Consider the following 26,473-nt stretch of genomic DNA (forward strand, 5'->3'; position numbering starts at 1 on the left):
CCAAGGCCGGGACCGACATTTTACTTCCTCATCCGATGGAAGGTTGCAGCAGATGGGAATCGAACCCAGAATCATCCGCTTACAAAGCGGACAGCGTAACCATTCGGCCACGCACTGCCACGTGGATAAATACCACCTTTTTTGTTTTCTGATCTTTTTTTGAATAAAAATTTCGATTTCTTTACCAATTGTGTTATTTTCGCCTATTGATTTTTAATTTAGTTTTTGACAAGAGAGATGAAAACCATGAAAAATATTTTGAATGGGCTAATTGTCGCCGAAAATTCAAACTATTTTACTAATTTTGGCTGAACAAGATTGTTGAATCTTGCTTTGATATAAAATTCATTAAAATGTAAACTGATAAAACAGAAGCAAATCAGCAAAATAATTTAAGCTTTATTAGTCGAATATTAGAAAAATTAGTTCAATAAATGATAAAACGCATGAACTACATTTTGTTTCAAAATATAAATAGAGCCTATCCTTGAATCAGGTGAGGACTTTTTGTGTCTATTGAAGAAGTATAAAAAGTAGTTTCTGTCATTTAAACTTAAGATTTTCAAATTTGGATTTTTTAATTTGGACCCGATACTCTTCATGGGCTAAAAAAATATATTTTTATAGGACCTTTTAACAAGCCGTTTAGATATGTTCTGGCAAATCATGCTGAGTTTTTAAGAAAAGAACTTCTTCAAACTTCATGTCTTATGTCCACAAAATGAACATTTTTTTATTGTTTATTTTTTACTTCTTATTTTTCTGACTCAATTTGAGGGGGCGACTTAAAAGATTTCCAAACATTTGCACTAAAATTAGTATTTTTTCTTTGTAATCATAAAGCTTGTCTGTAATCGAAACCCAAAATATAATAAAGGGTATAAAGCCTTACCTGGAACCACGCATTGGGTCTTTTCACAGAACGGGCAGATGTGTGCTGCGGTTGATAGCAATTGCGCGGGGAGGACCCTCCTAAACATAGAGACCGTTGTTGTGTGGTACCCATTTGCCGTGGTGTGCGTGCAAGGTGTTTGCGCAACAAGGTAAACTCTTTTTTATCAGCACCACAGCTACGTAACACTATCTCAACAGTTGAAGATTGGGCGTGATATAGATAACACCCCGCTGTACTTGATTTGTTTCCACCGTTGCTCTAATTCCACGAATTATCAAACTCTTGGATTATAGCGTTTTTTCTTCACTTATCTTTTCGTTCTTAGAATTTTTGACTGGCCACAAATCAACTTTGAGCCGGAATTTCGAAATCCTCGACATAATTGATGAGTGTAACGGGGATTAGACATTAATTCATCAAACACTTGTATCCACACATAATCACGAAATTGATTTCCCGTCACAGTTTAGTGAAATGCAGTGAAAACACGTCGTGCCTGAAGAACTCTGGGATCGTTTGAGCAGCAGAACACCTATCACAAAGTAAGGTATGTTTCAACTCGTTACTCCAAAATCACACTTCCCGCAAGGACACTATTTCGGGGGCACACCGATTCCTCCCTGTGGGACCGCACTGCGTTGAGCAACTTCTAATCGCGCTCCGTTCCCTGCCACGACTGGCCATATCTGGCAGAAAATTGAAATTGAATTCCGACCGGCCGGGGCAAAAAAGAAGGACTGAAAATATTGTAATGAATATCTACGATAGTATTATAAGATAATAAGTTTGATAATGTTATTTACAGTAACTAAATCGTGGCGGACACCATCTTTATCTGTTTGTTAAGGTGAAAACCGGCGAGATAAAATGCCTCATTTATCTATATATATATAATCACACTGATTGTCTATATCTTGAAAAGTGGTCGACAAACTAGAGAAGGAAACCGGGCGGGGAACGGAAGTGGGAACGGTTGTACCTTACTGATAACTTTGATTGCACATTCAGGAACGCACCCACACTAGCAGCGTGCAACTACGAAGCTAGGGCTAGGTGCAACACACATGTGCAGCAGAGAGTGCAGCGAAAGGATCTCGCCTGTCGTGCATATCGTTAAGAAGTTGTTGCACTGAAAAGAGCGAGAAGGAATCGTACCCGAATTTTTCCTTATCTAGAAATGCACATTTTTGTCATGCTGTGTAGCAGATAGCGAGTTTCGAATCGAACAAAGTTACAATTAAGAAAAACAAAAAATATATATGTAAAGAAGGTTACCAATTAGGAGAACTGCGCGCAATAAATTTGCAACGAGCACTAAATGTTTGCACAAAGAAATTTGATTCCAGCTTGTCAAAAAACGTTTTCAAATGAAATACAGTGATATTTAGCTCAATAAGATGTGATCAAGTTTTCAAATTGGATGGAGTTAGAATCAAATCCTTGTACGCCAAATATACGTGGCTGGACCCAGGGAGGCGACTCCTGCACCTGGACTGAGCTAACGACCTAACCTCTACGTTAGACTGGGGCCAACATTTACTCCGACGGAAGGCATGATCAGACAAAGGCCGACTGGCTGAGAGGCAACCATTTTTACCCCTACACTATCGGTCCCTATTTCCTTTAAATTTGCCAAATATTCCTACAGCCACAAATTAGGGAACCAAGAGAGTGGAGTGCAATATTAATAAATAATTTGGCTACTATGCCAAATTAAATATTTTGAGCAAACCGCGTTTCTGTGGTTGTCATGCAGGGCCGTATCTAAGGGGGGTGTTATGGGTGTTCAACACCCCCCATGGAAAAAAATGGCTTACACCCCTAACGCCCCGACAAAAACGCTAACGCCTTGACTAAACCCCTAACGCCTTGACTAAAACTTAATTCCCACTAGATACGCCTTAATAAAATAAAAAAACTCACTAAATGCGCCTCATAAAAATATAAAAAAATGATCATTGATGGCCACTGAAAAACTCAACTCTCACTAAATACGCCCTCAAGAAAAAAAAAATAAATACTTTGATCGTTGACGCCTTGAAAAAAAAAAATCTCACTAAATACGCCCTCAAGAAAATATTAAAAAAAAACTTTGATCGTTGACGCCTTAAAAAAACTGAACTTTCGCTTCATAAAAATAATCAAAAAACTTTGATCGTTGACGCCTTGACTAAAACCTAATTCCCACTGGATACGCCTTAATAAAAAAAAAATACTTTCATCGTTGACGCCAAGAAAAAAACTTTACTCTCATTAAATGCGCCTGATAAAAATATAAAAAAAAAATGATCATTGATGGACACCGAAAAACTCAACTCTCACTAAATACGCCCTCAAGAAAAAAATAAATAAATACTTTGATCGTTGACGCCTTGAAAAAAAAAAAAAAAAACTAAACTCTCGCTCGGCGTATTGCCTTCATAAAAATAATTTTAAAAAACATTGCTCGCTAATACCTCGAAAAAAATCTGTTGACTGTTGACGCCTTGAAAAAACCCAACTTTCAATAAATACGCCCTCAGGAAAATATTAAAAAAAAACTTTAATCGCTGACGCCTCGAAAAAACCAAACTTTCACTAAATACGCCCTCAAGAAAATATAAAAAAACATTGATCGTTGACGCCTTTAAAATAACTCAACTTTCATTAAATACGCCTTCATAAAATAAATATAAAAAAAAACTTTGATCGTTGACGCCTTGACTAAAACTTAATTCCCACTGGATACGCCTTAATAAAATTAAAAAAAATACTTTCATCGTTGACGCCAAGAGAAAAACTTAACATTTACTAAATACTTTGGTCATTGACACCAAGAGAAAAACTTTATTCTCACTAAATGCGCCTCATACAAATATTGAAAATTGATTGGCCACCGAAAAACTCAACTCTCACTAAATACGCCCTCAAGAAAATATTTAAAAAAAAACTTGAATCGTTGACGCCTTCAAAAAAACTAAAGTTTAGCTTAACCAAAAGCTTAACCCTATAACGCCCATGGTTACTCCAGAGCACCACTAATTTTTGTCTTCAAAACTAAATTTCTCTGCAACCATGCATGTTTTCAACCTGATTCAACTTGCGTTAGTTTATATAGATTGTTAGCTTATGACCATTAGAATTTCATCCAATTTGGTCGGTTTAGTTACGAGTTATGGTGATAAACGTAAAAATCTCGATTTTGCTATGAGCAGGAAGGGGTTAATACGCCCTCATAAAAATATTTCAAAAAATACTTTGATTGTTGTCGCCAAAACAAAAACTCAACTTTTACCAGATACGCCATAAGAAAAATATTTTGAAAAAATTAATAAGACAATTTGATAGAAACACACAGAGAAAAATCGAAATGTCACTAAAAACGGTCAGCTATTTTTATTATAAAGCCTTGGAATAACTGAATAGGCCCTTCTGGATTTTAAGTAAAATAGTTACTTAGATCGTTATCGGCCAGATCCAAATCCAAATCCAAATTTGGCGAAACTGTTTATCATTATACTGCCCCAAAGTTTTACGATTTACGCCAATTAAAAAAAAAACTTTGTCAAATATTGTGGGAACAAAAAATGATAGAGCAATATTCGACTGCTATTTATGAAAGAAATTTGACGCTGATTCAATTCATCGTCATCATTTTGATTAAAATCAAACATGGCAGCATTTTGAGCAATTAAAAAAAATGTTGCATGGATCGATGTAGGTAAATTCTACTACTGCAAGCTTATACGTTTGAAATTCACATGAGATTTCATTTTGCCCGAACAAGTAAAGTTTGATTCGAATCAAAAATTTGATGACGCAATATAATTCAGCGTTTCTTTAAAAAGCAGTCGAGTTTTGCTCTATTATTTTTTGTATCCAAGATATAACCATTTGAAAACTAAATTTAAAAAATAGGTGAAAATCGTAAAACTAGAAGGGAAAAAAGAAGGGATTTTTGCATGTTTCAATAAGATAAACAGCTCCCCTAAATTTTAAGCATGTTCTGAAAAAGTCGATTTCGAGTGGTGTTCCGCTTCGTGAAATGGCCTCGTAAGCAATTATATGGGCAGCTGTCAAACTTCTATGGAAAGTTGCACGGACAAATCAATGTTTTTTTTATTTATGAAGCTTTCACAACTAGGAATATTGTTTGCTTATATGTTGGGCAACAAAAATTATTTTTGTCTAACTATGAAATTCACCCAAAGAATGCAACCATTTTTCAAAAACTCACTTCAAATATTGCAAAACTTTGAGTTGTGATTTCATGAAATAGTGTTTCATGTTAAATAACGTTAGAAATTAGATTTATGACGCAAATTCAATGTTTATCTTTTTATTCACAAGTTGAAAATACTAATTTGCCATGAAAAACATTATTTCTGCTTGATATATTTTTTTCATTTCAACTTTGTGGCCACTGAGACAAATTTAAAAGCAATTTTATTGTTGTGGAGCATAGATTTTCACTGTCCAAACACTTTGATTAACCCTCTACAACCTAACCCCGCCTTTAGACGGGCTTAGATCTAAAAAATCGCCAAAAATCAATTTTCCAACCGATTTTTGATCTTAAAAAGCATTGGAAAGAAGAACTCTTAAAATTTTAGAAAATTTCAGGGTTAGAAGTTAAACTTGTTTTATGTGACTTTGCCAATGTTTTTAAAAATGTCATTTTTTAGGGGTCAACTTTGGCAATGTTTTTTACTAACATTTCCTATATTTTCAGTAAAAAGAAGTATGCAGTAATTTTTGTAGTGACCCAGACTATGCCTCTATGCATTTTTTACAATTTAAATGATGATGGTGCGATTCTATAGCAGAAAATGTGAAAAACATGCAAAAAATTTGAAAAGTGACTGTAAAATCATGAAAAATTTAGATAGGCGAAATGTAATTATATTAGGTGGTAGAGTAGGCCAAATACTACCAAAAACAAACATAAACTAAACAAGATAAATGCAAATTAAAATACTAAAAATGAAACAAGAAAAACATAAAACAAGAGAAGTAAAGTTTTTCGTAGAACAAAAGTTGCTCAAAATGACCTCCTGAACATGGGAAAAATAAATATTTTCGAAAAAAAAATTTGGGTAGTAGAGGGTTAAAAAAATACTTCTCAACAAAAAATCCTAATAATATTATTTTTTTGTTTTGGTACGAACAAATATCACTGATGTCTTCGGCAAACTTGTTCCTTAAAACACGAACTATAAGCTCATGATATTTAAGAAAAATAAAAAAAAACGACGAAAGCCAAAACGCATAGATCTTACGAGTTGATTTCCATTTTAAATTGATTTGGTCTGGGATGGCTCAAGTTGTGTACTGGTAAAAAAGGCTCTCCTTTAAAATTTTCTCGAAAAATTTGGGGGCAAAAAAATTGCTGATGATAAAAAAATTAATTGAAAAAAAAAAAACAATCTAAACTATTAAGGATGCAATAACGTTATTTCAATATTTTCAATCACATATATCACATCAATAATATATGCACGAATAACAATATTTTCATGAACTTATTGATGTTTAGATATTTTTTGAGCATTACTGTTACAATATATAAAGCAAATTTCACGTTTTTTTGATACTCATTTGTTGACTATATACGCCTTTCCTATAACACACATACACCCCTAACGCCTTATGGGAGGAAACACCCCCCATTGAAGAATCCTGGATACGGGCCTGTTGTCATGAAATCTTCGTCAAGGCAATTTCCCAGTAGAATGTGACATTAGCCGTTGAATTTTTCGCATTAGCAGCCAAACTTAATCACTATTTTAGTTTAATTCAAGTTTTAGAAGAGTCTTTGGAAAATCCTCAGCAACCTGGGGTAAAATTTTTAATTTGGCAAAAGTGGATAATAGCCGTTTCTTCAATGATGTGCAAATGGTGGGCCCTGGAAGGATTTTGATGAAAAATGCAATATTTTTTTTTAAAAGCATTGGAAAGAAGAACTCTCAAAGTATTAGAAAATGTTAGGATTGGTAGTTTGATTTGTTAAAAAAAAATATTTTGAAGGGGTCAACTTTTAATGAGTTTTTTAACTAACATTTCCTATATTATAATTATTATTATTAATGTTGGAGACTATGCCACTACGCATTTCATTACAAATTTTATGATAATGGTATTATTCTATAATAGAAAATGTGGAAAACAATACAAAAATTGAAAAGTGACTGTGAAAACACGGTATTATGTGATTGTTTTACTTGGAAACCCTATGTATGACCAAAAATCGACATTTTGGCAAAATTCTGCACGCATCATCAGATTCAGCGGGCAAATTTACATGGAAAAACATACAGTTGAACAATTTTCGAATTTCATTGGGGCGGTCACTATACACTTTTCCCTTGAAAATTAGGCATTTTAAAAAATAAAAACTAACTTAATCCACCAAAGAAGTTCGTGCCTTTTTCACTCTTTACCAACTATTGATGATTCGATGGTTTTGGACACAAATTTCATCTAGTTTTTCTTAAAATCCGCCAAAAAAAAGTACACAAATATCACTTAAGTGGTCATAACTCGACACAGGGTTGCCAGATCTTCAATGTTTTGGACTCGTTTTACCGTTTATTACCTAACCAACGGTTGGTTGGACGATGGATCCGGATATAGTTGTTATACATTTAAGTGAGATACGGGATCAAAAAAGTACATAAATATCACTTGAGTGGTCATAACTCGAGACAGGGTTGCCAAATCTTCAATGTTTTAGACTCGTTGGAAAGTTCTTTTGATAACTTAACCAACGGTTGGTTGGATGATAGATCCGGACATAGTTTTAATACATTTGAGTGAGATACGGCCTCAAAAAAATACATAAATATCACTTAAGTGGTCATAACTCAAGACAGGGTTGCCAGATCTTTGATGTGTTGGGCTCGTTGGAAAGGTCTTTCGATTACCTAACCAACGGTGGATTGGATGATGGATCCAGATATAGTATTAATACATTTAAGTGAGATACGACCTCAAAAAAGTACTTAAATAGCCTAGCATAGCATAGCATTGGTGTCTACCCGTAGCTGCTACTTCGTTATTGAGCAGGACCGATACTTGAGTGATGGGACCGGCTGCGTCTCCGACCAAGTATCACATGAGTTTTGAGGAGTTAGAGATGGGTATGAGGTCAGGATTCACTGTGGTAGGTGATGCGACCATAAGCAATTTGTTTATCGGTTGAAATTTTAAAAATCTTGGGCAGCCGGCTGCGGAAAGATAGCTATCTAGAGATTTAAATATAGTATTAATTCGACCACGGTTCTCCAGAAATTCTTCGTCGTCGTGCCTTCCGATCAACGGTGATGTAGGAAGGGCTTAATTCATTAAAATGATTTTATATCATAAGCCTTGAAATATATTCGTCGGTGTGCCTTCCGATCATTGATGATACAGAAAGGGCTTAATTTAGCAATACGACTTGCTTGTCTAAAAAAAAGAATTCGGATCGTTTCTATCGAAAACTAAATAAAGAGAACAAAAAATCATCGAACGCGCGAACTAAAAAAATAAAAAAAAGAAGAAGAAGAAGACCAATCACCCCATGCACACAAACAGCGACACAAAAGAGATAAAAATAACACGAAAAAACAGGTATGCGCGTCATGAACACGATCAATAATACAGCACAAAAAGAACACCACAAAAATCCATCTTCCCGGCACTGCTACTCACACAATACTGACGCGCAATAATATTCCCGACCTCAAAAAAGTACATAAATATCACTTAAGTGGTCATAACTCGAGACAGGTTTGCCCATGTTTTGTACTCGTTGGAAAGATCTTGCGATTACCTAACCAATCAATTACCGGTCACTTATCCAACATCCGGATAAATACAAAAACACATTTTTATACATAACTTTTGAACTACATATCGAAACTTTATAAAAATCAATAGGTACGTATGGGATCGTAAACCAAATCGAATGCAACTGGTGTTTACACACAAGACGATGATTCTAGTCAGAAACTTCTGTACTGTACTGTTTTCGTGTAGTTTTTGCCACAGTTTATGTTGTCTAGTTTTCGCACTCTACGTTACATGTAAACACACACATATTTGTAAATAACAGAACACAAACAGGACGAAAAGGTCAGTGAACTTGTCCTGACCGTACATTTTCTTGTAGGAAAACCACCTCAGAACAGTCCCATTCCCTGACAGACCTCAGAGCAGGTCAGAACAGTTAATTTACTGCAAAATAGAGCCAAGTTGACGCGAATAAATTCGTTTTGTTGTAACCAGTTTTGTTATCTGTAATCTGAGTGTTTAAATTTGTATTTACCGGGAAAGAAAGTGCGACAGGATCAACAGACGTTCTTATGTGCGCAAACAACTGGTTTGACCAAAATGGTTTCAGCCAGTGCTGAGAAAACTCAGTGAGAATGTTGGTCACATACACACACACACACACACACACACACACACACACACACACACACACACACACACACACACACACACACACACTTACACACAGACATTTGTTCAGTTTTCGAATCTGAGTCGATAGAAATACATGAAGGTGGGTCTACGAGCTTTCTGTGAAAAGTTCATTTTTAGAGCAGGATTATAGCCTTACCTCAGTGAGGAAGGCATAAAAGGTTTAGAGAAAAATACATTAGGGACTGTTTCAGCGCTTTATCTAGATATTCGAGTCTTCAACCTTTAATTGGCTGTAATTTTTTACCCTTGAGCCCAAATGGTCTTTAAAAAAACGAAAATGAACACTCTAGAACTTAACCCTGTTTTTGCAATTTATATTAAAAAACCATTTGAACTGGATTTTTTAAACAAATCTTCAAAATAATACCAAAAAGTGATAATTTTCGGTACAAGCGCTGAAAAGATGAACTTTTAAGCACTCAAATGGATGCTTAAATAGTAGTTTATGCCATAAGTTATAAGGAGAAGATTTTTTTCAGCACGAGGCAACCAAAGATGAAAAAATCAAGTTTTGCAACGAGTTCCAAATAACATTTTTCGTAATTCAGATAAAACACCCCTCAATGGGATTTTAAGTCGAAGGTTCATGTGTTTATTCGATTCACGTTCAAATCAAAATGATATTGAAAATTATACAATACAGTTCTGAAAAGGCCAATATTTTGAGGGCTTTAAAATACAACTTTTGTATCGAAAAGTATTAATTTTCGTTTCTGTTATTTTTGGTAAAGAAAGGTAGGTCGGTTCGTCGTTTAAAGCGTTTCACGACGGATTTGCAAAAAATGTTGAAAAGTGGGCTGTTTTGTCATTCTGGAATGGCAGGTAGTTTAACAACAAAATTGCAAAAAAAAAATGAATTCAAATATTTGGGAGGATATTCGATCTCACTACTTGATAATTTGCGACTTTGTGAGTGAAATGTTTGGCGTTAATCGAAAAAAAATCGCAGCACCATTTTTGATGGTTCGAAATGCTCCTAGGGAATTTAAAAGTTGTCGTTTTTCAATTGGTTTGCAAAAAGTTCACATTTTCTTTTGATAAGATTTTCTACAGTTTTCAAAACAGGCCATAAGTGCAACTTCTTTTTTAGAACCACCGAACTATGGAGAAGTACTGGTTGGGAGCGGACATACTCAGTGCTAAAGTGAAAGTGTTCATGTCAAACGATCCTGAGAAGAACCTGGAATCTGACGATCGGGATACCACCTCGTGGCGTCTTTTGAAGATTTGAGCTTTATGTTAAAGATTTGCTGTTTCTTGGTGAGAGCTGTCCATCATAAGTTGTTAAATTATTATATTCCCCTTTATTATGATATTATAAATTAAATAACCCTTCTATCCCTTCCCCATTATCCCTTTCCCAATTCCCATTTTTCCCAATTCCCATTTTTCCCAATTACCATTTTCCCCAACTTCAATTGCCCAATTCCACTTCCCTCCTTAAAATATAATTATTTGCCAATTTACACTTACACACCACACCTAACTGATTCGGAGCGCTTGGTACGGTATGTCCACGCATTCCTCCCCTGTTGATTCTGAGGAATGTGATCCGTTCACCGAATCTGTCTCTGCGGTTAATGCAACGCAGTAGGCCTGGCCGCTTTAATTTTTGCTGTACATTTTTGGGGTAACTCGGATGTACTGCAATTATTAATATAAACAAGAAAGGACTTGAGGCGTAATCTAACCGCAAGTTCTTCCAGGATGCTTTCTTCGGACTGGCTGCGCTTGTGTTCGATTAGATTATTAGATCAGAAATGTTTGGCGTTAATCGGGAAAGATTTTGGTTACAGTTTTCCATCACATTTTCGTATTCAGAATTGGCAGCACGATTGTGTTTCAAATGTTGGTGCTGCCACTAATGTGGTTTCATGCCTAAAATCGTACCTATGCCTTTTTATCTGATTGAAGAATAAAATTGATCCTTGTGATTCCCTGCATCAATAATAATGAAACTGTTTGCCAAAGATGCAAAAAAAACTGTTTGGTAATGAAAATTAAAGTTCGGATGCACAAAAATTGGTGAACCTTTTCTTTGAAAAACATGTTATGCAAAACTTTATAGTTGATTAAAGATGTATTCAACTATTTTTATTGATTTTTGAAAGTCTTTTTGCAAAATAGTAGAAATTACTATCTGTTTCCCAATTTACAATTTTCACATAGATTTATAAAAAAAGATAATAATAAAAACACCGAGGCATCGATGTGCCGACATGTGTTTTTTAGCTTTACCGTAATCTGGGGGAGAATCGGGACTTCAGTCTGAATAGGGACAGCAGTTTTTAGAGCACTTAAAGTTTTTAAATATGGAAATGGATGTACACATTTTGTTGGCCTGAGTCTGTTCTAACCGAAACCAACCAGAAAAATCAAAATATTGTGCTCCAACATGGTTAAAACTGCTGTCCCAATTCGCCCCATGGGTCCCGATTGACCCCAGTTTACGGTACTGCAAAACCTCTATTACGTTGGAGCTATTAGAAAAAAACATCTTGAAGAGAAAAAATACAATGGTGTACTGCAAAACATCTCAAAACTTGTGCATTTGGTACATTTTGCAATACCGCTGCATCAGCGCGCTGCAGGCTTGCAGAACTGATTCCAAACTGATTCGGCCGTTTTGTCGCAAGCGGAGATACGGATTGATAAAATTGCTGTTTAGAGATACGCGGGCGGGAGGGAGTCATCATCCGCGTCGTCCTTGCCGTGCACCACCTTGCCTATACACCTATGTTCGAAATAATCAGCTCCTCTAGACCAGCGAGATACGCGCGGAGATAACTGTTTGGCACCCATAGTGCGAGCGCAGAGGTGTTGGCTTTGCGTGACTTGCTCATTGTTTGAAAGTTGTTTTTTGCAGCGAATTTGCTGAAGAGAACTTGCAATATTTGGTGGTTACTTGTGCTAATCGAAAATTCTTATAAAACATTAGGTTTGTGATGTTTTCGGTTTTAATTTGATGGATTTGTGCTCTTATTGTTCGAATAAATTTCAATACTGCGCAAACAGTAAAGCCTTGAAATCAGGAACAGCGAATTGATATGTTAACTTATCACCGCACTTCACTATCTGTACCGAGATATAACTTTTGAAAAAAAAGTTAAATTTAATATTATATTATATTATCACCATATTTCAGGCATCCCATTCCGGGGGAAAGGACGGAACAGTGTGCGCACGCCGTTTTGCACAATTACTCGCGATAGTTCGGGCGCGTGTGGATTTGTTGTTTTTTTCTTCTTCTAAAAGTTGGTTCAATTAAGTGGGATAGGTTGAGATGCTGTCGAGCTGTCGTCAGGATGGAATCGACCAGAATTGTACGGTGGAACAGTAAGTCGCTGGAGGAAAAAAGCAATATTGTCCGGACCGTCTTGTGATTAGTCGTCAATCAATTTGAGTCTTTATTGACCGGCGTATAATTCTTCTGACTTGTTTCGTGAGTGATGAAATCGTCTTGGAGATATTTATCTCTGGTGCAAATGACTTTGCCGGGTGTTTGTTTGTCCACACTTGGCGGCTCTACTAGTCATCGAGTTCTTCTTCTGCTTGTCGACCTCTCCGGAATAAATGTAATTCATAAGCTTTGTCAAGATGTCCAGAATTGATATTTTCGGGTTCGTCCAGCGCTCGAGGTAAACTTTTATTGCCGTGTAATATAAAATTTAACTCAGATCGATCGGGGTCTGTTTCATTTTCGAGCAAATCGGAAAGCATCGGAACTGTTGACGTGGACACCGCCGTCTGGCCACCAACTCCGGTCAGAGCTTTAGGCAGTGAAATGGAACAAAAACCACGTTCAAATTGGTTCACTGATAAGAGGGACCTGTATCATGTGGTACACCTCGACTCGGCGATACCTTGTCCGCTCTTATCAAAAAACGGCGTGCTGTTTTCATTGTTATCGCGGCAGGGTATTTACCTGGGGCTTCTAATGAGTCCCGGCCGAGGTGGGCTGGGGTAGTGATAACAGCAAAAGCCTCGAGGCAAATGAAAATGTTGTGTTGAAAAAACAACAACACCATGGCAGGTGGGTGAGGAGGTGAGTCTCGGCCAGCCAGCCAACCCCAGAGTTGATTGATGGTGATATTACCGATTTTGGTGCGGTGCTCCATTGTGTTCTTCCGCGGTACAAGACTGTACACAATGCTACGAAGTTACGACAATGTAGTTAGGCACTTGTCCCGAGGTGCATTTATATCTAACATTTTAAGTCAGTTTGGGGTAATTCTCTACCAACTCACACGAAATCGGGAAAGGTGCCCCGACCCCTCTACGATTTTCGTGAAACTTTTTCCTAAGGGGTAACTTTTGTCCCTGATTACGAATCCGAGGTCCGTTTTTTGAAATCTCGTGACGGAGGGGCGGTACGACCCCTTCCATTTTTGAACATGCGAAAATGGAGGTGTTTTTCAATAATTTGAAGCCTGAAACGGTGATGAGATAGAAATTTGGTGTCAAAGGGAAATAAGTTGACTTTATAGCTGTCGGCCACCATTGCTAGTACCAACCACTAGTGTCTTCCTTTTTTAACTACAAGGACTCCGCCGCCCTGGGCTTCTAAGTGTTTGAGTTCGGCACGGAGCGACGCGCCGGATACCCATATTTACAATTAGAATTTTGAGAGCGCCCGCCGCGGGATTCGAACCGGCAACCTCTGGATTGTGAGTTCAGAGCCCGGTCCGATTGATCCACACGGGCGATTTGATGGCGTACTCAGAATATCAAAAAAAAAACGTATTTTTCATCGAAAAAACACTAAAAATGTTTTAAAAACTCTGCCCTCTCCGTTACTTGACTGTAATTTTTTTTTGGAACATGTCATTTTAAGGGAAATTTAATAGGAGCGGCCGTGGCTGACTGGTTACGGTGTTCGCTTTGTAAGCGAATGGTCCTGGGTTCGATGCCCATCTGCTCCCAACGAGAAAGTATAGGAAATATAAATCTTGAAACTCTGAACATGAACGAAAAATCAAAGTCGCTCGAGTCGGGGTTCGATCCCCTGTCCTTTGGATCGGTAAGCAAAAATGCTAACCACTAGGCCATCGCAACTTGGTGAGCTAAGACTGGAATTAGGAATACTGTTACTACCATCAACTATACACGCGCTGGGTCCTTGTCCATTTGACAAGGGTTCGGAAGTTCTAAATAACGTTTGAATCCGATTGGTGCAAACGTTCTTCAGGGCGGGGCTTGTCGATAAAGCTGAAGTACCTCGCGCTCGGCTAGCCAGCGTAGAAATGGGTCACCGAAGCTCGGCAGAGCTAACACCTTCCAAATGCCTATGCGAGTTATTTGCATGTGTAGAATATAAATCTAAAAATACATGGAAACAACTCATTTTATAAGAAGCGGCCGCGTGGTCCCGTTTGGTTGGTTGCACACAAACACACATGTCATTTTAAGGGAAATTTAATGTAATTTTCTAATCTATATTGACCCAGAAGGGTCATTTTTTTCATTTAGAGCAAAAAAAAAAAAAATCATTATATAATTGCATGTTTTTTTTATAACTTTGCAGGGTTATTTTAACAGTGTAACAATATTCTACAAAGTTTCAGAGCAGACAATTACAACAATTTTGATATATAAACATTTGTTTATGAACAAATTATCGCGATTTTACGAAAAATCAAAAATAAACTTAAAAGATAGTGAAAGTTTGATTTCACATTGACATTGACATTGAAGATTGGACCTCTGGTTGAGACAGCATTTCATTGAATAAAAAATGCACAATCTTTCATCGTTAAGACATCTATAATTAGGATAACAGTTTATAACACATACATGATCTAAAAGTTTGAACTTTAAGGAAACGTCAACGATTAGAATTGCATTGTTTAAAAATAACCTTATTATCAATCTAGATTCTTTTAGTACCGTAAACTGGGGTCAATCGGGACACATGGGGCGAATTGGGACAGCAGTTTTAAGCATGTTGGAGCACAATATTGTGATTTTTCTGGTTGGTTTCGGTTAGAACAGACTCAGACCAACAAAATGTGTACATCCATTTCCAAATTTAAAAGCTTTAAGTGGTCTAAAAACTGCTGTCCCTATTCAGACTGTAGTCCCGATTCACCCCAGATTACGGTATTTTAAAAATGTTTTTTGATAATCTTTTGAAGGCAAACATTGAAGGTGCGAATCATGATCATTTGATCTGAACAAATAGGTTCAACAGACCCAACCTAGACTTGACCCGCCAAAATGCCACATGCCATTCTGACATTCGATCCGTTTCCCAAAAAAAGATGTTTATCCAAACGGTCCCATTTTTGATCCGATCCGCGCGCGCTTCGCAGCGTCGTTGCGTTTGCGTGTTTGTCCTGATGGCTTTATTGATTTCCAATAACTTTATTTACCCCGGGCGTTGGTTGGCCGAGGGGGTTCGGGAACTCACTTATCTTATCGAACTTTACGACCGATGTGGGAACCTCCTCGCATTGATCAGGGCTGCTCACATAGGCGCACATTGAGTGTCGTAAAACTGCCACCATAAACTGCTACCTTCTTCGCGCTGGGCTGGGCTGGTCAGTCCAGGTTCCCGATGGCCTGCTGAAGGATGTGTTCGCCCGCTGATGGGTTCATTAAGGTTAGCGATATCCGACGTGAGGACAAATTCTTTAATGAATGGCGCATTGTTCTACGTGAGATTGCTCAGGGCATGGCCATTCTTCCCGCTCTTAATGTAACAGATTGGGCCTAAACAAATAGGGAGCAAAAAACCCCGAACCCAAAATAAACCGCCCTCTATTGCATTCAAGTTGTGCGGAACAACGTGCGACAAATGCGGCTTGGTTCTGCACTCTTCCAGATATTCCTACGAAGCGACGAAGACACGCGGAGTACGGCCACACGTTTTGTTTGCCCGGCAGAAGGCCGTAAAGCCGTAATATGAGCGAAAGAGAATTTAGTGCAAACAAACATCAAACACCTTAAAAAACCTCCGGTGAGGAAACGACGCTTTGCGCCCGTGGACTGCGGATAATTTGTTGTTTGCAAAGTGGGTTCTTTCCTCTGCCCGGAGGTTAGCCTAAGGGGCAGGGTTGCCAGATTTTTAAGTCTTTCAGAGCCGTGTGGCTTCTGCTTATTTGAAATGGTCATTCTTGGACTTTGCTTAACTATATTTCAATGACAAGATATGTTTTGAGAACCCTCCCCTCTATACAGAGCAATTCCAGCTCAAATCTGGAATTTTTCTGGTACTTTTGTATCCGAGCCTCTCCGATTTCTTGAAACTTTGTATGTCTATTCTAGACTACTATACTAGGTTATTCTAGGCTTGTATAGGTCATTTTTGTGTACACTCAACCCCTCTGGTTGGTCACTTTTTCGATTGACACTTTTTCAGTTTGTGCCCCGTTGGTTGGTCAAAGTCAAATGACAATCATCACATCACATGGCAAAATCCAGTCTGCAATTCGCTAAAATCACCGACTCCTAGCAAAACGAAGCGTTAGTTGGTCAAAGTCAAATTAAAAAGTGACGAACTGTCACTTTTTACACGGCGCTCACGCACACTATTAAAACAAACGTTTGGTAGTGTGTGTGAACTCCGTGTAAAAAGGATGTCAAACTTAAAAGTGACCCCGTTCTTTGACAAAAGTTGGTGTCAAACCATCGGGGGTTGACTGTATATGGAGTAGGGGAAAGTGGGGCAAGTGTAACAAGCTAAGGAAATGCTCGTTATAACCCATTAAAAACGTTAAAAAATCTGTCGTATTTTTTATAATCATCTTTTTCCAGGTCTTGACTAAGACTTTGAAAGAACATTTTTTTTGAAAAATCCAGTTTTTTAATGTAAAAAATTGATTTTAATTTTTTTGATTTTCCGTACGTTCTACACACCTAGTGGGTCAAGACGAACAACCCGTTGGGGCAAGAGGAACAATGCATGAAACCACATGTGTGATTTGCTAACAATTGAACTGTTATCACTTAGACACATTAGATTAGAATATATTTGAAAAGTTTCTTTCATTTTTAGATTAAATAATACTATTTTACTATAAGTTTGATCGTTTTTACAAAAAAAAATTCTTAGATGATAAATAGTAAATTTTCATAATATCACTATATTTTGCGAGGACAATTTAGTTTTTAAGTACTTTTATGTATTTATTTCCGAATAAAATATGTTGTTACAGCAATTCGTATTTTTTCCATACTATAAATCCATATGGTACACTTGCCTCACCTGAACAAGATTTTTTAAAAGCTTTCAACAAAAATAACCAAAAGTTAAATCATACTTTATAATAGGTGCAACTTATTGATAGGGACACTACTGATCTAGGAAAAACTTAGCCTTAAAACGAACCCTAAGCCTTATTTTATACTTTCCAAAAATTATAAGAAAACTAAAACTTCATTCAATCTCATACCTCGTGGCGTTTACGTCGCTTTAGCGGTTATGTGTTAGTAGAATCAGCTAATTGCATTGCTAGCAACAATTCATCATACTGAAAATAATCAAAAATGTAAAAATTACGGCCGTACGAGCGATTGTTCCTCTTGCCCCATCCTCCCCTAGCGTGGCTCACGGATATATGGAAAAGACAATAGTGTTTGATTTCGAGTGTGTCAACCGGAATTTTCAAGCACTATGGCCCCAGAAGCTAGCCTGAAGTTTTGAGCTCATTTGGTTAAGGTTTAATACTTCCACCACCTGATTTTATAATGGAATTTCAATGCATGTAATTTATTCTTTTTTCACTTTTTAACTCTTCTTCGAGAAAGTTTTCCTATACCCGATCACATTTCTCAAATTAGAGATTTGTTATAGGTTTCAATCCGAGGTACAAGCGCTAGGAATTCATCCTGGAAGTATACGGGTAAATTTTTTGAGCTCGTTATTCATTTATTTCTAAATTCCAAAAAATATCCTGTATCTTTCTGGGATTAATTCCTAGCGTTTTTCTATGTTCTACAAAGTTGTTCCCCGGATCAAAGAAACGGTATGTCTCTCCTAAACAATATAAAAATATATACTAAAACTGTATTTTTAAAGTGGTCTAAGCGTTAGACTTTCAAAAACCGTTAGTGGGAATCGATTCTCCTGACAATTTTACATGAAAGTCTCCATATTGATCATTGTCCTTAGTCCAATTCTCTTGATGTTACAGCGGGTTTAAAAATAAAAATGTTGAAAAAACAGGGGGTTTTCCGCTTTTTGGTGGTTTTTGGCCATTTCTATAAGGCAGACTTGATTTTTCAGTTTCGTAAATATATTTGCCGGAAATCTCATACAATTTCCCATAAGTTTGTTGGCAGCATTGCAATTGGATATATGTGCTTACAGATATAAGCTTAATTAGGGGAACTCTACCCTTTCTCAGCCTATTTCTATTATCGGCCTATCAGCACTTTGATCATGAATTACAGCTTTCATAAAGTGTTTTTGACTGTTCCAAAGCAATAAATAGCTCAAACAAAAGTGAGCAAGCAACTCTCCATTGTTGATACATCTAAAAATGTTGATTTTATGGCGGAAACGGCAAAAGTGATGAAAATTGGTCGAACGGCTTAGAGTGATTAAAATGGGCATATTTCCCCTACATTGCTCGTAGCTAAAAAAATTATTTTTTTCAGAGTAGTGAAGTGGACGGCAGCCTGGATAGTAAATACGCTTACATAAATAATAAAACGAGTTATATTGAAAAGTGGTCAAAGACAAACTTATGGAAAATTGTAAATGTTATTGCAATGATTGTAAAATGCATTTTAAACACTTTTTCTCCAAATAATGAAATCATTGCTTGTAATTTGAATTGTTTTTTTTAGTATTTGGATTTTTTTTTATTAATGATGTTTCTACTTGACTGGCATCCCTGCACCCACCACATGGCCCGTTCGCGGGTCAACCCCGGACCGGCTGGAACTGGCTGGCTGTTCCCGGTACAAAACTCTGCTCAAACCAAACTCCGAGGCAAGGCACAGACAGTGCAAACAAAAAGTTCGTACGCGCGACCATTTCCTCCTCTCTAGATGTTGAATGATTTGGTTATTTTAGGTATCGGGTAGGATGTTGGCCCCAGTCGAGACTCGAGGTCGCATACGAGTTTTGGCGGTTCTCGGGGCACGTACGAGAGACTGAGGTTTTTTTTTGGAACGGACAGATTTTTGATTTCCGAGAACCGAGCACGCTCTAGCATTCCGTGAAGTTATAAACCATTTTGTGATTCTGATATCAAACCGCGTTCGCCTATGTGTGGAGCAGATCCTTACGAAATCAACGGTCGGGGGGGTTGGGTTTGTGAGTGTGAGATTCTGGTATTTGATGGTGTAGTGTGCGTTTTGATATAAGTTACCTGCCGTGGTTGATGGGTGATTTCACTGTAACAAACCCACTGATAAGATAAGAAGGAATGCCAGCCACACTCTTGGAACGGGTTGGTTCGTGCTGCGTTTGATATATAATATTTTTATAATTTTGCCCATCAATTTCGTTCAATATGTACTTTATTTGTGTGGCTCGGTAGTCGCGTACTTCACCGCTCTTAGTCGCAGTGAGATGTTCCTCGTGACTTGGACAAAACGGTTCTTCGCGAGATCCTTACGGTGAAAATCCAAAGTGTTACCAAACGCAATTCAAGTGTTCTACAAGTGGTCCCGCAGTGACAGAATGAAAATGACAGTGAACCCCGTGTCCACTGGGAATCCTTCCGACGCCAACAACAACAGCGTCTCCGTGAGCTGTCCGAGCAGCACCTCCGCAACTCCAATAACTTCCACCAGCACGGCACCGGCGTCAGCTTCCGGTGGAACTGCTGCAACTGCGGCTGCAGGTCTACCAAAGGTAAAGTGGCGCGAACGCGTTTTCCCCGCCAAAAAGCGCATCCAATCTTCAGGTGATACCGGCAATCTTTTCGCGGAGATACCGCGATACGGCGATAGACTCCTGGTGGTCCCCGCGGGAGATAAAGTTTTTATCAGAGTGCGTTTTCTAGATTACGACATGTATGGAGGAAGCCCGCGGGAATGTTTCGGGCGGTAAATGTGTGTCAATACGAGCAACGGAGACTCGATTACCGGTTAAACATGATGACGATATCGATAAAGTGACTTGGATGCACTTTGATTTGCAAAGTAGAACCGAAATGTGCTATGGGTTGTGAGTGATTCAGTGACCTGTTGAAACTACTACTTTTCCTGCAAACAAGAAGCATGAGACCTGTACTGAAAAGAATGAATTTTATAGTCTTAAGAAGACACTTGACGTTTTTGGTTCGTCCAAACAAATTTACATTCAACTTTGACAGTAGCCCGATCAAAAATACTATTCACATATTCAAAAAACAATATTCTTAAGAAAAAAATGTTTGATACTGTGGTTTTCGACAAACTTACTGTGGAGGCAATGCGACTTTGGCTTCTTAGTTTTATCGACAGTTTGAAAATGTTTTTAAGACCAGTGTTTAAAAAACAGTATTTATGTAGTGACAATATGTGTATAAGATAAAAAAGTTTTACTTTATTGAATTAAGCTCAACAAACTCTTGAAATTTCGCCCTCAAAAGAACGGTGAAGTGTCAATCGTGAATGTGAAATATTCGTCTCCCTTAGTCAAATTATGTTGATGAAAAATCGGGTTTGATTGGTCCCAAGAAACATTCTCTGGGAAGTTTAAGAGGATTAATTTATGCAGAATTCATTTTTATACACGCAACCGAGATCGGTGGAAATTTGTGCGGAATCCCTCCCGAAACGAGCGAGAAATCCTTCCGCGCACGGACAGGCGAGAAATCACGCACAAAGCTTGTGAGGGAAAACCGCATGAATTATTTCAAGCTTGAAAACACGAAAACACTCACACATTGAAAGGTTTTTTTTATTTGTGTTGGTGTTTATTTGGTCCCGTTTGTTGTGGTAGTATTGGTGAGCAAGTTTTTTTTGCGTGTGTATGCGTGTACCAAGAATGTTCTACTTCTTACTCTTGTTCTTTTTTTTTCTCAGAAAAAACAGTTGATTTTAGTTAGGTTTTTTATTAATGAACTTCAACTGACTCATTTACAAATCGTTGCGCCTTTTCCAATCACGCCCGGAAATGATTTTCGACCGTTGTTGCCGCGGTTCAGCCATTTGCCCACCACCGTTCTTGATCAGGAACTGGCTCAAAGTCATGGCCAAATCCGTGATTTCTGGACTTAATTTTTCCACACGAAGTTTCCTGCAACCGGCAAATGAACCTGCAACCTGCAAAACAAAAAAAAACAAGAAAACAATAAGTTTCATGACTTCCACCTGAAACTCAGAAATGTGGCTGGTTTTTATCTCAAAACGAAAATTTTCGCTTACCTGTTCGACAAGTCATATTATTTTCCCGAGCTCCAGTTTAATTTCTTCAAAATTAACCGTTTAATGTCCGCCGAAGAAAAAAAAACCTCTCGAAAGCAAAACTGGAAAACGATTGATTTGGCCCGACCGGCCCGACAAAGTGACAGCGACGGCTGCTATGAGTGTGTGTGAGTGTTAGTGAATATATCGAGAAATTAATAGTGAGAGTGTGTGCGTGCAACATGGAGTTAAACTTTTCAAAATGCTATGGTAATCTTCACAGCAACTTCACAGAAAGTTTAACTCCATGTTGCACACACTCTCACTTTTAATTTCTCGATAGTTTTGACAAGGGGCAGTACCTACACCACGGATACTTTTTAGTTAGATATGGGTCATGCCTTAAACTACGTAATTACAATTTAATTGTTGAAATTTTTTGTTAAAATGAAAATTACAAAATCGTAAAATAAATTATTAATGATGTTTTATAAAAATAATGTATAATATTGTATAACAAAAAAATCTGAAAACTGAATTTACTGGGTTATGTCATAACGTCAAAATGTAAAAATGTAAAAATGTAAAAATGTAAAAATGTAAAAATGTAAAAATGTAAAAATGTAAAAATGTAAAAATGTAAAAATGTAAAAATGTAAAAATGTAAAAATGTAAAAATGTAAAAATGTAAAAATGTAAAAATGTAAAATGTAAAAATGTAAAAATGTAAAAATGTAAAAATGTAAAAATGTAAAAATGTAAAATGTAAAAATGTAAAAATGTAAAAATGTAAAAATGTAAAATGTAAAAATGTAAAAATGTAAAATGTAAAAGTGTAAAAATGTAAAATTGTAAAATGTAAAAATGTAAAAGTAAAATGTAAAATGTAAAATGTAAAAATGTAAAATGTAAAATGTAAAATGTAAAATGTAAAAATGTAAAATGTAAAATGTAAAATGTAAAATGTAAAATGTAAAATGTAAAATGTAAAAATGTAAAAATGTAAAAATGTAAAAATGTAAAAATGTAAAATGTAAAATGTAAAATGTAAAAATGTAAAAATGTAAAATGTAAAATGTAAAAATGTAAAAATGTAAAATGTAAAAATGTAAATGTAAAATGTAAAAATGTAAAATGTAAAATGTAAAATGTAAAAATGTAAAAATGTAAAAATGTAAAAATGTAAAAATGTAAAAATGTAAAAATGTAAAAATGTAAAAATGTAAAAATGTAAAAATGTAAAAATGTAAAAATGTAAAAATGTAAAAATGTAAAAATGTAAAAATGTCAAATTGTCTGAAATTTTGACATTCTGACATTTTGACATTTTGAAATTTTGACAATTTGACAATTTGACAATTTGACAATTTGACAATTTGACAATTTGACAATTTGACAATTTGACAATTTGACAATTTGACAATTTGACAATTTGACAATTTGACAATTTGACAATTTGACAATTTGACAATTTGACAATTTGACAATTTGACAATTTGACAATTTGACAATTTGACAATTTGACAATTTGACAATTTGACAATTTGACAATTTGACAATTTGACAATTTGACAATTTGACAATTTGACAATTTGACAATTTGACAATTTGACAATTTGACAATTTGACAATTTGACAATTTGACAATTTGACAATTTGACAATTTGACAATTTGACAATTTGACAATTTGACATTTTGACATTTTGACATTTTGACATTTTGACATTTTGACATTTTGACATTTTGACATTTTGACATTTTGACATTTTGACATTTTGACATTTTGACATTTTGACATTTTGACATTTTGATATTTTGACATTTTGACATTTTGACAATTTGACAATTTGACAATTTGACAATTTGACAATTTGACAATTTGACAATTTGACAATTTGACAATTTGACAATTTGACAATTTGACAATTTGACAATTTGACAATTTGACAATTTGACAATTTGACAATTTGACAATTTGACAATTTGACAATTTGACATTTTGACATTTTGACATTTTGACATTTTGACATTTTGACATTTTGACATTTTGACATTTTGACATTTTGACATTTTGACATTTTGACATTTTGACATTTTGACATTTTGACATTTTGACATTTTGACATTTTGACATTTTGACATTTTGACATTTTGACATTTTGACATTTTGACATTTTGACATTTTGACATTTTGACATTTTGACATTTTGACATTTTGACATTTTGACATTTTGACATTTTGACATTTTAACATTTTGACATTTTGACATTTTGACATTTTGACATTTTGACATTTTGACATTTTGACATTTTGACATTTTGACATTTTGACATTTTGACATTTTGACATTTTGACATTTTGACATTTTGACATAACAATTAAGGAAAACTGTAAATTCTTCAATTGTTAAAGCTGTTTGAGTCATGTCACTCCTGCACCACACTGCTAAGTGAATTTGTGCTGATCGGCGATACAAATGAAGCACGCATACTTGTGCACAGCACTGACGTGTGAGATACAACTGCGCTTCGAGTGTTTACGTTCTTGGTTAATGAAATTGAAACATTTCGACATTTTCCTGTGATGGTGTGCGTGAATTTTCGAGACCGTTGAAGTCGGGAGGGATTTCCGTGCGATTTCAGCGTTGTTCCACACAGCTCAAATTGGGAGGGCCACCCTCACGGATTTCTCGTTTGCGTGTAACTCTGGATAATGCAGTATGTCATAGAATCTTTCTAATCTTTTGATTCTTTATTTGTATAATTGCATAACAATCACGATTGTTCCTAAAATACAGATTGGTTGTCCAAATTGAAAGAAGTGACAACAAACAAAACCTTATCTAATTTTGCAAAATTCATTCCTAAACAAAGCGAACAATCCTGTACCTCAGCTTAAGTAGTGCCATAAATCACCAGCAATTTACTGCCAAACGGCACCCAAAGGTATCGCTTGACATTGAAACCTTATGGCATGCGATTTCCGGCCGTTTTTTTCGATCCTACTTTGGCAGGCTGCTGCCTAGGTGGTACGCACGACGACCCTGAAGGTAATGCAAAGTTAGCCAGAACGGCAATAAAGACTTCGAGAGGCGCCCAATATAGCCATAACTAGTGGCGCCTAGCGTTGACTCCTGGCTGTGTTTCAAAACAGGCGTAGAAAAAGAGGACCTCTCTGTCGACCTCTTTTCATTGATCCTTTTTTTCTCGGGTCAGGACTCTGCGCCTTTGCTGGTCAGTCAGGACATAAAACATTGAATAAGTGCAGAATTGTGTAACATTTCGGAGGCGCCAGAGGATCGTCATTTTTCTTTTCAAGTTGATAAGCCATCCCTTAATGAAGAAGCGTAAATAATTCAATTAAAGCTTAGATCGACTCGGATCGTTCCGAATGAAAAGTGTCTCGTGCCTAGATTCACCTGTTTGTTCTACGGCCCAAATCAGGTGGCAGCTGCCGCCAGAAGATCTTGACAACATTCTGGGCCACAGCCGCGATAATCGATCTAATTAGACGGGAGAGAAAGACGTTCCGGTTGAAACCTATGTAAAATTGGTCAGATAACATGAGTTTTATGTCCTTCCCCGGAGGAGAAAACCCGCGACCGCTATCGGCGCCAGCTCACCTGACCATCTTTGGGAGGAAAACCTCCACTTATCGTTGCGGGTTGTATCCAAAAAAGTGTGTAATAAAACATTTTTATATTTATAGCCTCTTGATAGAGATGTCCAACGTGGTGTGGCGGGTGATTTAGAAGAGGTTCAGATGAATAATTTGAGACATGTAATCTTTAAGAATATCGCAATGATGCCTCAAAAAATTCAGATTAGTTTCAAGTTTATGGAATTCAATATAAAATTTAAAATTGAATAAAATGTAAAATGCTTTTAGCTATCCATAGTAAAAAAAAAAAAACAAAAAAGTCCTTGGAATTCCTGCAAAAATTTGTTGCATGTTAAAATGAAAACAAAGCATGAATCAATAGATTTCGCATTTTGTGTCGAATTTGTTCTACTGAAAATGTCTGTAAAATTATAGTGTAAATTTAATTTTTTTTTCAAATTGTGTTTCAAAATCACATAAAACATTTTTTTTAAATAATTGTATCTTCTGCTAGTGAAAAAATGACCAAAGAAACCGAAAATGCATTCCATTTTCCGATTTGAAAACATTTCCATTGAAAAAATCATGACACTTTGATAATATTGAAGTAATCACTTTAAATAACATTTTCGAAATAATAGTTAACAAACTTTTAAAACTATTTAAAAAATGATGAAAGCTTTTCTTGAAGTACATTGAATACTTCTTTACTACGGTCGGTACGACTCCATACCATTTTGTACGTATTTAATTTGTACTTTTTGCGGAAAAAAACTAAAACTTATCAAAGTCACCTGGCTATCAATGTCACCCCGGTTTACGGTAGCCCTGATTCAAAGCTCAAGTAGGTTTCAAAAACATTCAAATAGCAAAAAATGAAAATTTTGTTTATTGGAATTAAAAAAAAACTTCGCAGTCAAAACCCACATTTTTTTATATTTTCAGTGTCAAAACAGAAATGATTCAAATAATTAAAAATCAAGGCCAACAACTAAAGGAATTTTTAAGCCCTTCTGAAAACCTGACATGAATAATTAAATTGAATTATTTCCCTTTTTTGTAAGCACCATAGAGCAAACAGCAATGTATGTCTAGACAAATTTTTAGATTTTTGTAGTGCGTCCATTCTGGAAATTCCCTGGACAAAATTCCCAGGATTTTTCGAAAACCGAGAATTCCCGAATCTCGGGATTCTTCATGTTTTGTCCCGGTTTTCACAAAATTGAAAAAAATAAAAAAATGG

General features: G+C 36.3%; 2 protein-coding genes and 1 long non-coding RNA gene across 6 annotated transcripts in view; 1 reads left to right on the forward strand and 2 right to left on the reverse strand.

Moving 5' to 3' along the window:
* LOC6040165 (thialysine N-epsilon-acetyltransferase) overlaps nucleotides 1–1,103 on the reverse strand; it is a 62,341-nt gene extending 61,238 nt beyond the window's left edge. Inside the window, exon 1 of the mRNA XM_038266057.1 lies at nucleotides 893–1,103. Coding sequence (XP_038121985.1) covers nucleotides 893–1,006 — 114 coding nt within the window. The 5' untranslated portion in view covers nucleotides 1,007–1,103. The remainder of the gene's footprint in view (nucleotides 1–892) is intronic.
* Nucleotides 1,104–1,387: 284 nt separating this feature from the next.
* Nucleotides 1,388–26,473, forward strand: part of LOC6040159 (GATA-binding factor 2) — a 32,197-nt gene continuing 7,111 nt past the window's right edge. The window contains exon 1 of one of the 4 annotated variants that reach the window (XM_038266055.1): nucleotides 1,388–1,442. Coding sequence is in view for 2 of the 4 variants with exons in the window: in XM_038266051.1 (XP_038121979.1) it covers nucleotides 19,977–20,150 (174 nt within the window). In the remaining 2 variants the exon portion in view is untranslated. Of the gene's footprint in view, nucleotides 1,443–12,508; nucleotides 12,680–15,896; nucleotides 15,945–19,775; nucleotides 20,151–26,473 lie in introns of those variants that run through there. The other 3 variants (XM_038266054.1, XM_038266053.1, XM_038266051.1) reach the window with 3 other exon arrangements.
* LOC119770707 lies at nucleotides 21,321–21,816 on the reverse strand. Its single transcript, XR_005278954.1, has 2 exons — nucleotides 21,650–21,816; nucleotides 21,321–21,547 (listed from the first exon to the last, which is right to left on the reverse strand). It is a non-coding gene; the product is annotated as an uncharacterized LOC119770707 (long non-coding RNA).

The sequence above is a fragment of the Culex quinquefasciatus genome, chromosome 3, assembly GCF_015732765.1.
Source record: "Culex quinquefasciatus strain JHB chromosome 3, VPISU_Cqui_1.0_pri_paternal, whole genome shotgun sequence".
NCBI lineage: Eukaryota > Metazoa > Arthropoda > Insecta > Diptera > Culicidae > Culex > Culex quinquefasciatus.